Consider the following 13,854-nt stretch of genomic DNA (forward strand, 5'->3'; position numbering starts at 1 on the left):
AGTGTCTTCTAATAACAGCCAGTGATAAGGGCAGCCAAGCTGTTTGAACCTGTTTAGGGTGTGAATTTTTCATTAATGGAGTTGGGTTTACCTGGTTGTGGGTCTGTATAAATATAAATTGTATAATTCAGATTTCAAAAATGGGAATTCTAGTCAACACACAATAAAGCGATTAAACATTGATCATTGTCATTACATGGTCACACAGATAGTTCTCTTGTGCAGTGCTGCAGGACTTGTGCAGGAGACCTTCCTTGTGCATTGTACCATTTATCATTGTAGCAGACTCCTCAGTGTTGTGGCAATTGTGAAATGTAACCAGCCCTGTTGACTTGGAACCCTGTCCTAAGGGCACTTTCAGTGGTACGCTCGTATTACTGCAGCTGGATGTTGCAAACATGCCAGAAAGCATGTTTGTGGTACCTAGAGAGGAAAGAGCACCGGCTCTGGGCCAGCACCAGTCAGCGCTGGGCCTCAGTGCTAGAAGGAGAGGACAATAAGTCACTGGCAATAAGTAGCTCCACCAGGTGGCAGTGTGACTTTTGGGGGTGGTGGAGGCGTTCTAGAGTGGTGGGATGGTGGGATTTGATCGGACTGGCCTGGAAGAGGGCTGGACCAGTGGAAGCCCCCTATCCTCTGTGTTGGACTGCAAAGCCCAATATGGGGCTTCTGTCATCTGCTCTGGCAAAATAGCTGGCGCAGACTCGAGTAGTCCCATTGTGAGGCCTGGAGCTTTCTTCAGGTGAAGGGGACAAAAGTCCCCTTCTCCCAAGGAGACATCCAGCAGCCTCTCTGATCACGCTGGATGCAGCAGTAGTCATTTTTGTGCCACTGCACATGGCAGTGCCAGGGAGCTTAGGACTGGGCTGCCCCTTACTTCAACTCCTGTATATGGGCTACTCAGAGGCAACTGGTAGGCTTCTGTGGAAAACAAGATGCTGGCTAGAGGGGTCTTTGGCCTGATCTGGCAAGGCTGCTCTTATGTTCTTATGCTCTGAGCATGGGAGGATGGAGGCCAGAATGTGAAACCAGATCAGAAAGAAACATCTGAATGTTGTGGTTCTTGAAAGATAGAACCTTCTTTCAATTGTAAAATTCCCTACGGGGATTTAAATAGCCTGTCTATGTAAACCGCCTTGAATAAAGTCTTGAATAAAGACCAAGAAAGGCGGTATATAAATACCTGTACTACTACTACTACTACTACTACTACTACTACTACTACTACTACTACTACTACTACTACTATTATTATTATTATTATTATTATTATTATTATTATTATTATTATTTCCCAAGCAATTATGCATGCCAGATATTTGGAAATAGTGCAGTTCATCTGGAGAACATTTTTTCAGGGTTTGGGAATGGCCCACTCCATGATTTAAATTTAAGACCCAGAAATGATTGGGTTGTGACCCCACTTACTGGATGTCGCCCTTTTTAAACCTTGTCAAAGGCACTTAATTAATTGCAAAGCCAAAGCACAAGTATGTTGAATACTCTTGCATCTTTGTTTTTCACAATTCCCATGTCAATGATCTGATAAAGTTCCTTGGCATGTATAATGAATGGTTCATTTCCCGCTCTTATCTCATTTGCCCTTTTCCTCTGCTTTCTCTCCTCCCTTCATTTTATTGCTTATCGTGTCTCTGAGAATATCCTCCTGGATCTTAAAAAAAAACAACACTCCTGAAGATTAAATTAGTCTAAAGCAGTTGTGCCACTAGGGTTTGCATCACCCAGTGTGAGAGCTCATTGCATCACCCCTATGATGGACCACCTTCCATACGAAATATATTACAATATCATATGCACATCCTAAAAATAGTGGCATCACTATGGTTGGTGTAACCCCCATTAACTTTATTTATTTTAATATATAGGAAGTTAAGAAAATCCCCTTTTTGTCACATAAAGGCAGTTGTGTTTTCCTTTCCTAGTTATTTGGCTATAATGTTAGATAGAACACAGAAATTTCAGTGTGGTTTGTTTCTTTGCATTCTGCATTAAATTACAAATCAAGTGATATATAACGTGATGGTATTATTCCAAAATACCAAGATTTTCACAATTTTGGCCAGTAGTGATGTCACACACCAATTTTGGCCCAAGGGTGTCACCTGCTGCGGTCCACACCCCCTAGTGATACCACTAGTCTAAAGAAGTATTTCTGCCTCATTTTTCATCCCAGGCGTTAGGATCCCAAATTCTCATGCTGTGGGCCCTTCTACATTTCTTTGTTTTGACAGGTTAGCTGATTTTTGAACAATTGAAAGTAAATGTGATGCTGTGATTCAAGTTAATGCTGAACTGCCATGGGGACTGATTTTAGACTCCTGATTTTAGAAATGGACTATATTAGAATGCCAGATGCAAGGGAGGGCACCAAGATGAGGTCTCTTGTTATCTGGTGTGCTCCCTGGGGCATTTGGTGGGCTGCTGTGAGATACAGGAAGCTGGACTAGATGGGCCTATGGCCTGATCCAGTGGGGCTGTTCTTATGTATGACTGTACATCCAAGGCCAGCTTCACTGGAGTGATGCCAAGCAGACCTTTGCTGAAAGACCCTCCCCCCAAAGTTGGTCCTCAACTTCTGATTTCAGCCTGCTTTGTGCAGGAGAAATCACAAAATTGTCTGTCACATGGACGCAGATTTCATAATGAAGGCCAAAGTGTCAGTAATTATTAGGCAGTGTCAAAAAAAATCAGGATTGTCTTTTCTTGCAGAAATGACATTTTGTACCACTGTGTCAGGGCAAAGGTATAGCCATGTGATTGCTCACTTATTGCTCACCTGCTTGATTTTTTTTTACAGAGACGCAGGGACTTTCTGCAGCTGGTACTGGATGCCCAGAGTTCTGCTGATGAGATTGGCATGGCACATTTTGACATAATCGGGCAAAGTGAGACAGTTTCTGGCAAAGCCCTGCCTAAGGAGCACAAAAAGTTGAGTGATGACGAAATAGTTGGCCTGACTTACTTATTCCTGATTGCTGGCTATGAACCCACTAAAAACACACTCACCTTTGCAACTTATCTGTTAGCCACCAATCCTGAGTGCCAGGAAAAGTTGCTTCACGAAGTCGACAGATTCTTTGAAAAACATGTGAGTAGACACCTTTCTTGTTTTCCTATGTTTTTAAGCACACTGGCAAAAACAAAAATCCTTCAGCCAATAGAGCAGAATGTACTTAATAAAGTCAACTGAAGCAGATTATCTAAAATGGGAATTATATGCCCAGTGTGACATTTAATTAAATGCAGAGATTCAAGTTAAAATCAAATGCTGCCTAAAGCCATCTGTTGCATCTGGGCCAATATATTCACATTTCTGTGGAGTTTTGCTTGAAAAGAGATCAATGTGACCAGCAGCTTGCTGACTTCCTTAGTTTCCCTTGCTGAACAGATCAGTTCTTAACTTGTATCTGGGGTGGATTCTGAAATTGTGAGTCAGTGTTCACCATTGCCCCGATGGTGGAAGATGTTTTGTATGTTTCTATGTTTGTGGCAAGGGGAGGCTAATGGGAACTTGTCGTACATTCCCAGGGTTTTGGAGTGCTCAGAGTTCTTGGTTCCTGAAGCCTAGAGCCCTCAAGGACCCTGTTCGGTAGTACTGCCACCACCCTGTATGTGCCAGAGTCCAGGGACCCCCACCCCCTTTGGGCTTTGTTCTTATACTTCTCATGCTAACAGGACTCAGGTGACTCTGTACTCATTTAAACTGTCCAATCAGAGACCCTTGGGGCCAGAATCTTCCTGAAGTGTGGCTGGATGCTAGTCCTCTTAGTTCTTCCCCTCCCCACTGGAGATTCATGGGCGCCTCTCTGTCTGCTTAGGTGCTACATTATCACCTTCCATTGAGTCGTAAATTCCTTGCAGCTAGGAACTGCAAGCCACTTCTCTGTTACTGGTTTAGCTTGGTTCAGGCTTTAGATACTACTAGGCCTAAACTGTACATGTCCTGGTGAACACAGGGTGGAATCAGATCAAGAGAAGCAGGTCATGCTTTGACCCTGCTCCACCTTCTGTGGGAAGGCCCTCACAGCCCAATCCTACCTAAATCCCCACATGGTGATACAGCAGTGATGGTGCAACTTTGGCTGCATCCTGCAAGGGATTTTTGGCTGCTGGAAGTCTCCTTGGGATAAGGGGACATTTGTCCTCCTTGCCCTGCGATAACCCTCAGCAGCTGCAATAGGTCAATGTGGACCTGCACCAGCAGTATCACTGGTGCAAGTCTGCACTGATCCATGCAGGCAGATCAGAGCTGGCCAGGAGGTCACGATTCAGTGTGCGCCACTGTCACCAAACCTGCCCCCTCCCAGCCCAGATCCGCCCACTTCCCTGTCCCATCACTGCCCTTTGATCACTGCCCTGTTCTGCCCACCCTCTTCATACCCCTCCCTGCCCTCCCCCTACCTCCTATGCAGGCTTATCTCCATTGATGGGTGTTCCATTGATCCACTAGTGCACATGGGAAGACCCCAATCGGCTGGTTGCTCTGCCTCTTTGAATGTGCCTTTGGACAGCCAGCGCCAGTGGTACACCTGTTTCACTGGTGCTTCCTTTAGTTAGGATTGGGCCGTCACTGTTGTCTAAAAGTAAGCAGGTAAGATTTATATAGGCAAGGGAATGCCTGTCTATTTAAGGTGAGAATGTTTTTAGCATTTTGTCCTTATGTCCTGAAATCAAGATAATGGATTCTATCTGTAGGAAATATGGCTTGGAGTATCTATCTTGTGAAAGGTGTTATCTGACCAAATTTCAGAGAATTTTGATGAGACGTGGGTGAATTATAGCAGTTTCTTAACCACCCTCACCCTCTTTGCTATTTTTTTGTCCCTTCCGCTCCTAAAAATATTTTAGATTTAGATATAGTTGTTGTTTAGATTATATTCAAGGCTATTGCAAAGGTACACCTTTCCCTTGGGGTCAGGAAAATCCATTCTGTACTTTTTTAAGTTACAAGGCTTTAATGTTCCCACTTTAGATTTCTGTGGTATTTAACTATGGGCACCAATTTGCAACTTTTTTTTTTTATGAACTGAAAATAATCATAATCAAAGTCTGCAAATATACAGGCAGGTCAGAGTCTGACTGAGATGGTGTGTGTTTGCATCATTCCTTGAAGATTCTTCAATTCTTTTTTTTCAGAATGAGTTTATTACTATCCTGATTTACATACTCACTTTGAGTGTACAAGGGTCAAGGAAGCTGGGGTAGCATTCTGGTTAAGAACATGAGCTGGGGCTGAAATCTAGCACTTCTCAGCTCAGCAATGAAATCAGTGAGTAGCCTTAGCAAGCCTTTAACCTCATTCCCACTCCCCCATCAGTACTGTCCTACCTTGTAAGACTGTTATAATGACAACTGAGATCGCTTATGGTAAGCACTTAGGAAAAATTCCTGTTGGCAACCTTCAGTCTCGAAAGATTATGGTATCGCGCTCTGGATGGTGGTTCTGGCACAGCGTCTAGTGTGGCTGAAAAGGCCAATTCGGGAGTGACAATCCCTTCCACACTGGGAGCAAGTGTAGTGTGTCCCTGGTCTGTCTCCCTGGCTATGGGCCTTCCTTCTTTGCCTCTTTGCCTCAGTCTGTTGGCCAAGTGTCTCTTCAAACTGGGAAAGGCCATGTTGCACAGCCTGCCTCCAAGCGGGCCGCTCAGAGGCCAGGGTTTCCCACCTGTTGAGGTCCACTCCTAAGGCCTTCAGATCCCTCTTGCAGATGTCCTTGTATCGCAGCTGTGGTCTACCTGTAGGGCACTTTCCTTGCACGAGTTCTGCATAGAGGAGATCCTTTGGGATCCGACCATCATCCATTCTCACGACATGACCGAGCCAACGCAGGCGTCTCTCTTTCACCAGTGCATACATGCTAGGGATTCCAGCTCGTTCCAGGACTGTGTTGTTTGGAACTTTGTCCTGCCAGGAAAAATGGCTGCATGATAATAATCCCATATGCATACCTTCTTCCCAGACTGCCTGGAGTTGTATGTATGCTATCCGTTATCTGAAGAATGACAACATTCTATATTACAATTAAGGAGATGCACTTATTTATTGACTTTGCTTGGGATAAGTGATGATCAGGGAAGTCCCATAGTCTGAACATTGTCTTATCTGCTGCAAAGTTCCTTTGTAGGCTACTAGGAATGTGTCTAGTTACACACACACCCCCATCCCTCCTTCTTGATTTTTCTCTACTTTGTCTCTTCTTCTTAAAGGCACCTTCTTTTAAAGTGACTTATGTGCAATCAATATGAGGACCTTGGGTTGAAGTCCTCTGTTACAGCATGAATAATTGACGACCCAATTCAGTGGCACAACACACTTTACAGTAGTTGGAAAACACAACCCACCCTTCTGTGCAGCCAGGCTGCCACCGCAAGCAGCAAGTGGCTGCTACCATGTGCCAGCAGCCTCCTAAAAAGCCCTGGTGCCAGTAAGTTGGCAAGGGAGTGGGTGGCATGGGGAGGGGAGGGAGAAGAATAAGGCAGAGACCTGGGTGGGGAGGGTGTCTGTGTTGAGGCTAGGAAGGGGGTGATAGTGTGGCAGCAGCTCCACCAATATCTGATTCCCCTTCTCAGCCTTGATCCACTCAAACTTGTGCCACAAAATCATTGGCACAGGTCTGAGTAGACCTATTGTGGCAGCAGAGGCTTACCCCAGACAAGGGAACAAATATTCCTTTACCTGGAGGAGAGCTCCGGGACTGGTTCCCCCACTGTAGCATAAACTCCATGGCTGCATCAGTGGGGGAAGGATTAGATAGGATTGGGCTGCAAAACTTCAGATTAGTGATATTAGAAGCAGCAGTGAGGTTTTCAACAGTTTCCTGATTCCAAGCAATGTGGCCAATTGGTGAAATTAATCAAGATATCAAGGTACGAAGAGCACTTGAGTGCAAAGTAAGAGGCATGGACAACCTCCTGATATTGAAAAATGCAAGCTATATCACTAATGCCCCAGTCCTGTCCCCCTACACAATGTGACAGTGCCATTGGAGTATGCGCTGCATCCTATGGTAGAAGGGCAGCCAGATGGCCCAGAAGAGGTAAGTAAAAATATGTTTTTACTTACCTCCCTGTAAACTGCCTGGATGCCAATGAATCTCTTTGGGTGTATATTAGCTGGCGTAAGTCTGATGTGCCTCAAGGGGCATGTCAGGCTGAGAAAAGGGAGATAGAAGCCCTGCATGCAAAGATCTACCCTTTGCCCACTCTACTTTCTGCCCCAATCCTCCTCGAACCACCACCACCACCACCACCTCCTTATGTGCTTTAGCATGGCTTGGGTGAGCTGTTGGCACACACATGAGACCACCTGCTGTTTGTGCCAGCTGTCTGACAGCACATGACAGTGGTGTGCATTTTGCAATGCCAGACCAGTACTTAACAGTGGTGGGTCTCATGATCTGCCACCAGATTGGATTGGATTTTGAGAAACTGAGGTAAGCATTTCTTGCTGAGAAATCATTTATTATACTGAAAAAGGAATAGTATTTGCCCTCTGACTGATCAAATGGAAAACAGGAAAAGAAGTTTGGATTCTGGTTCTACAAAGATATGGCCCAACCTGCAGAGCAGACAGACTACAGAGGCCCAAAAATGTAGCATGACAGTGTTAATGAGTGAGGCAAATCCTATCAACAGACTCCAAAGTATACAATTAATGACTTCTGTATCCCTCTGCTACCATTGCACAAATGATGTTTGTTGCCAAATAGGCTGCAAAACAGTGACTACTTAATTGTGGAGCAATAAATAGACATTTATAATAACCTGGGTTAATTAGTTGCCATAGAAATATATTTTTTTCACTTTCAACTATGCTTAAAATTTAACAATTGCTAAATTTTACGCAGGTTCACATAGCTGAAATAGTTTGGAGCAGCCCAGTCCTCTATCTTGGGCAGTACCAAGGGTGCTCTCTTGTCCCCCAGCAAATAGCTCACTTTCAGTAGCTGGACCCCTCTGGTAACTTTGAAGAAAAGGCATTTTTCACATGCCAAAAGTATGTTTCTGTAAACAGAAATTCCCCATGGGTTCTGGCTGTTAGTGGTAGAACTGGGGTGGGGAAGAGAACTACTAATTCCATTAAAGGCAATAGGACTTACTTCAGAGAAAATGTGTTTAGGATGGGGGCATTAATGTGAAATACAGCATTATTTCTCCCTCAGAAATCTGAAGGATCTAACATGTAACTCCCCCACATGTACTTTGTTGCTTTTGCGATCCTCATAATGTCTTTTTATGGTGCCACGCATGTCCTATACATGTATACTTGGAAGTAAGTCTCACTTATACAAATGAGACTTGCTGCCAGGTAAGTATATAGGATTCTATATAGGATTGCAACCTCAGTGTTATCTGATTATGAAGAACAAGAAACAATAGTATAAATCAGAGGTTATTAATGTGGGGCATATGCAGAGAAGCCTGGTCGCTGCCCCCTTAAGGGGCAGGATGACAGTGGCAGTGGCAATGGGACCTCTACAATTGTGCTGCTGTGGCAAAAAAGGGCTTTAAAAAAAAACTTACTGGGGGCAGCTCCATCCCTCCAGAGATTCAGGGGGTGCAGACCCCTCTGTGGTCTCCCTGCACCTCAAAGTGGCTCCCTGCAGCAGTTCAGACCCATTTAGGGTTTTCACTCAGGATTTATCCATTGAAGGATAATATGTCTGATTGTAGGTGTTGACCACAGACTGTAATGTTAGGAATGACTTAAAGAGGAGTCTTCCCAGTTAGTAGTCATCTCCTTCCACAGCATTCCCAGACTACAGAGAAAGGCAGAAGTATTTGTTTTGGTGCATCAGCTTGCCTAATCAGATGCTTTATAGTTTAAAGTGTTTATGGACTGAATCTCCTTCGCGGCAGAAATGGCTTTCTCAGAGCTTTAGAGAAAATGGTAATGAAAGTTGCAGAGACACTGCTGTCAAGGAATTACCCACAATAATTTGCATGTATTTGGTGCCTTTCATGCAATCTCTCAAGGCACTTTACACTCTGAAGCCGCCAACTACAAAGGCTAAGCTTTGCTAAGCAAATATGCTGACAGAGAAGGCTTGCATGTATCAAGAGAGACTGCAGAGTAAATAGACTTTGGAAGTAGAATTCCACAGGTGAAAAATGTGATTGCACATTCAACGCACCCACATGCATACACAGAAAATAAGCATGGCCAGTGGAAATCATTTTACTGTCTGTGCTGTCAAACAAACAAACCTGAGCCACTTTGATTTCTTTATTTGTGTGGGGAAAGTACACTTCAGAGCCTCTTGTGCGAGTGAAAGGTTTCGTAACTTAAAAACAAAAGAATCCTTGAATAGCATAAGCAAGTGCCAATCTCCCCTTTCCCTACAGGATCACTTGCTGGTTGCACTTAAATATTTGTCTGTGTTTCTGGGAAGTTTACGTTTCAAGGATGAAGACTGTCAGAACATAGAATGAAAAATGTCTTCCCCGTTCGTCTTATCAACAACATGGAAGTATATTCTGTGAGTTGAATAGTGAAGGCTCTGAGATGAGCTTTGATTTTGAGAAAGACATTATTTGTGGTATTCCCTCCCCGTCACCTTGCACAATCGTATGTTTGTCATAGCACTTGTTCTTTTCAGTGCTATCCAAAGACACTTTTTTCCTTAAAAGTAGAAAGCAAGAGGTATTTTCGAATTCATTTGAAAGGGAGATAGACAAAATGAATGTCCATTTTCTAGTAATGAGGGTGTCTTGGACTAACACGTGTAAAAAATTCCAACTTTCTGGTTGGTGTGGGAATGCCTTAATCATTTCTGGGGTATGCTGTACTGTAATCTGAAGGTAGGTAAGTGCAAATATATCTCATTTTTGGATAACCTGAAATCATCAGTTTGTCTCGTCTTTCTAAGCTATATGGAACTACTTTATCAGTGTTCATACCTTCATTGGATGGCAAGTGAATGAATTCATCAATCAGTCAGCCAATGATCTTTACTGGTATGCTAGAATAGTAGAACTAAATTCAATAGAATTCAAAATGATTGCATACCTCTCCTGTAAAGTGTTAACTGGATTAAACATTGAAAGGCTGAAAACATTCTGCAGAAGGCAGTTTCTCAGTTTGCATATTAGTTATTTTCCACTTAAGAGAAGGCCCTTCCAGTTCCCCTTAAGCCTAATTAATCTTCAAATTCCATGGGGACAAAGAGCACTCTTCAGCTGTGGTACTGCTGTCTGTTTAATGTATCATAATCAATTTCTCTTATTTTGAGATCTCATCTTTATAGGTATTTGGAAAAAAAATTAAGCAAGAAATCCTATTACAATAGCTCCTCCCTTGACAAACATATTTGCCAGCAACTGAGGCATCATAAAAATCTCCTGTTCCAAGTAGAATCTTTTTTAAAGTGGAGACCATAATCAGCAGGAAGTACTCCTATTTTCTGTGCATGCATGTGCAAGAGAGAGTTAGCACGTGAAATATAGGAAAGGAAAAGTGTTCCATAACCTAAAACCTTAACTCCTGAATTATGTACTTTCTACTTACAGGCTCTGAATGCTGATGAGTTGAAAACACTTGTCTAATTTATTAAGAAATATTAAATCCCCAGGAGCAATTGGTGAAAGAATTAAACTCTTATTTAATGTCGTTGGAGCTTAAAAAAATGATCCAAGTTGTTATGAGTGCTAGGTCAGGATGGAATTTTTCCTCCAGGTATGTACATAAATTAGGACAGCATTAATGGAAATCAGCCAGTCCATTTATTTGTCAATAATTGCACAAAGTGAAAGCTGAATGACCAGATGCCAGAAGGCATGGAAACTCATTTGCATTGGATGGTTATGTAAAGCAGCACCTTTAACAAAATGAACTTTTTCTGCCATCTCTTTTGTTCCCCACCCACTTCATCCTCCTTGATTGATGATGCTTATGTATTTAAGTATTTTTGTGTCCTCATAGTTTAATTCATTCAGTAAGGCTAAGCAGCAGAAAGTGTTTGTGTTGTCTATTTGTCTAAAACAGGGGTGTCCAAAGTTTTTGGCAGGAGGGCCACATCGTCTCTCTGACACTGTGTCGGGGGGCCAAGGAAAAAAAAGAGTAAATTTACATGTAAAATTTGAATAAATTTACTTAAGTTTTCATAAACAAATATATTAAAGATGAACTTATATGAATGAATGAAGGTCTTGCAATAGCTCAAGGCCTACAAAAGGCCTTGCACAAAGCAAGGCTGGCCTTTCCTTTGCTGCTGCTACTGCATTACAGATGTGAAACAACAAGCAGTGGAGGGAAACCTCATCCCACAGTTCACGCAAGAGGTCAAACAGTCGCCCTCACACTGATAGCAGTTGCATTGGGCCAGTGTGGGCTCCAACAAATCTCTGGAGGGCCAGAGGCTCATTGGAGACTGGGGTCTCCCTGAGGGCCGCATTGAAAGGCCTTGAGGGCCGCAAGTGGCCCCAGGGCCGGGGTTTGGGCACCCCTGGTCTAAAACAGTGATTTTCAACCTTTTTCATCTCAGGGCACACTGACAAGGTACTAAAACATTGTCAAGGCACAACACTGAATGAAGGCACATCATTCAGTGTTGGATATTTTTTTTATTTGGTAGGAAAGGACAATGTTTTTGTGTTGATGTCTTATATCCAGACAGTTCAAACAAACTTATTTGTTGATTCAACTGTGAGTTTATAGGTTAGCAGGCTTTTGAAATTCCCCAGAAGTTCCCCAAATCTCATGGTTTTGTGCATGAAGTCTTTCCCTTAAGTCTCATTTTGAACCATCTTTTGGGGAGGAGAAGCTTCTTCTTTAAAATGGAAATAATAATTTTATTGCACTTCTTCCTCTGCTCCCCCCAGAATGCATAGCTTACTAATATGTGATGATAATTGTGCAGAAAGCATGTTTTACAGTTACACAGTGTCGCCACAAACCGACTGGGAAATTGGTGCCTCGAGTCTGAAATTACATGTTGCAGTTACCAGACATTATTTCAGATTTGTTCTACCTGTATTGTGGGTAGCTTGCGAGGTGCTACACTGGTGAATCAGGGAGGGGGCCTATGATAATTTAGAAGTTGAGGCAGCAAATATAATTTAGAAAGGAACTGAAATGTAAAAAAAGAATCAACAAAAAAGCTGCCTCTTAGTTTTGAATCCTGTGGCATAAACTGATGTCAGTGCGACTGTGACTGCTGTTTTTATGACTTTTCAAAAGTTTCAGGATGTGTCGGAAGGCGAAGTAATACACCCAAATAAGCCCAGCACATTTCCTGGGTTCATAATTGTGAAATTGTCAAGGATCTTTCTCCTGGATTTCTAGATGAGTAAAGCGTTCTCTTCCCAATGTACTATTGGGTACAGGGCTGATCCTAAAATTAGGCAGGGTGAGGCAATCTGCCTCAGGCAGAAAATTTGGAGGTAACTTCAAAGTGTATAAAAATGCAACTTATTTGTTATATCATATGACAGGGCAAAACATTTGGATTTTCTACCTCTACTTTCTGTTTTGTTCTACTGTAGAGACTTTAGTGCTTCATGGCTGAATTCTTCATGTCCAGTGCTACTAAGTTCTTTATACCAGTTTTGTAACACTGTGATTCAGGCATATACACTCTACTTCAGACAGTTAACTTGTGCTACTTCAGCATCTCAAGGACACAGGAAGAACCAGGCCCAAAAGACAAGTGCTTTGTTGTTGTATTGCAACAGTCTTAGTTTTGCCTGGGATTTTCCAGGCAGCTTGCAACAATAAACAGTCCCTTTTTAAGCCCCAGAGTGTCTCATATTGAACTGCTATTTCCATAGCCCAATACTTTCCATCTTTGACAATCACTGTTGGGGCATACTCAGGAACAACTAAGGGACAATTGAAAGAACAAAAACAGGGAGATGAGAAGGGGTCTAATATAGCATACTGCAATCATGGCTGAGGTGTGCAGGGGATCACTGCATTCAGAGGCAAAGATATAAGGAGCAGTTGCCAATCCCTGAATGATCCATCTAGCACCTGTCAGGGAAGGTAGCCTGTGCTTGAACTTAATAAGCCTAGAGTTGGCAATGTCAACAGGTTACCTGACTGGATGAGTGGTACCCAGCTGGGCACTCCATCCCCTAACCTAGGCAGACAGATTTGGCTTCCCAGTTTCAGTAGGAAACTTGGATATGCCAGGCATAGGAATGGACTAAATGCGCATTACAGCACATGACTGTTTGAGAATGGCATTTTCAAACAAAGGCTACCAAGAGGATATCTCAGACTAATAGTTATTAGACTCCTGAACCAACACAGAAACTTCTGGGAGATTAGAAGTATTCAAAAATAATAAAAAAATAATAATAAATCAGCAAAAAATAGGTTTGAAAGCAGGGCAATCATATCCCGATACTGTCTGCTCTGATAGGCAGAGGTTCAGCCACGGTTCTTTCACAAACAGTCTGTGATCCTTTTGAATGAAGAAGCAGGAATAGAAACTGAGACCTTATTCATGTAATGTTTGAGGTGTGCCAGTGAGTTGTGGTCCCACTTGCAAAAATAGATTTCCAATGGATTTGAGCCACAGAGGTGAATCGTGGATAGTGAGCATCCATGATTTGTTGGGATCTGGTCACAAGGATTCACTAAAAACTATATAGGGAAAGAGCAAACCAGGGACCCCTGGAGTGTGGAGTTCACTACAGTAGCAGCGGATTAAGCAGTCCTAAAACATCCAACCAGGGACTGGTAGACCTGGAGGGACTGCCAGACTAGGGGTCCTGGTCTGGCAGTCCCAAAGTGCCAAGTTCCCACTTGGGGGTCCCAGAGTGCCAAGTTCCAGCCTGGGAGTGGTTGGACAGGGAAACTATTTATTTATTTATTTATTTATTTATACAT

At 42.9% G+C, this 13,854-nt stretch overlaps 1 protein-coding gene across 1 annotated transcript in view; it reads left to right on the forward strand.

The window, feature by feature from the left end:
- Nucleotides 1–13,854, forward strand: part of TBXAS1 (thromboxane A synthase 1) — a 206,770-nt gene that overhangs the window by 143,089 nt on the left and 49,827 nt on the right. The window contains exon 9 of the mRNA XM_066634456.1: nucleotides 2,819–3,109. Coding sequence (XP_066490553.1) covers nucleotides 2,819–3,109 — 291 coding nt within the window. The remainder of the gene's footprint in view (nucleotides 1–2,818; nucleotides 3,110–13,854) is intronic.

This window comes from Tiliqua scincoides, chromosome 7 (assembly GCF_035046505.1).
Source record: "Tiliqua scincoides isolate rTilSci1 chromosome 7, rTilSci1.hap2, whole genome shotgun sequence".
Lineage (NCBI taxonomy): Eukaryota > Metazoa > Chordata > Lepidosauria > Squamata > Scincidae > Tiliqua > Tiliqua scincoides.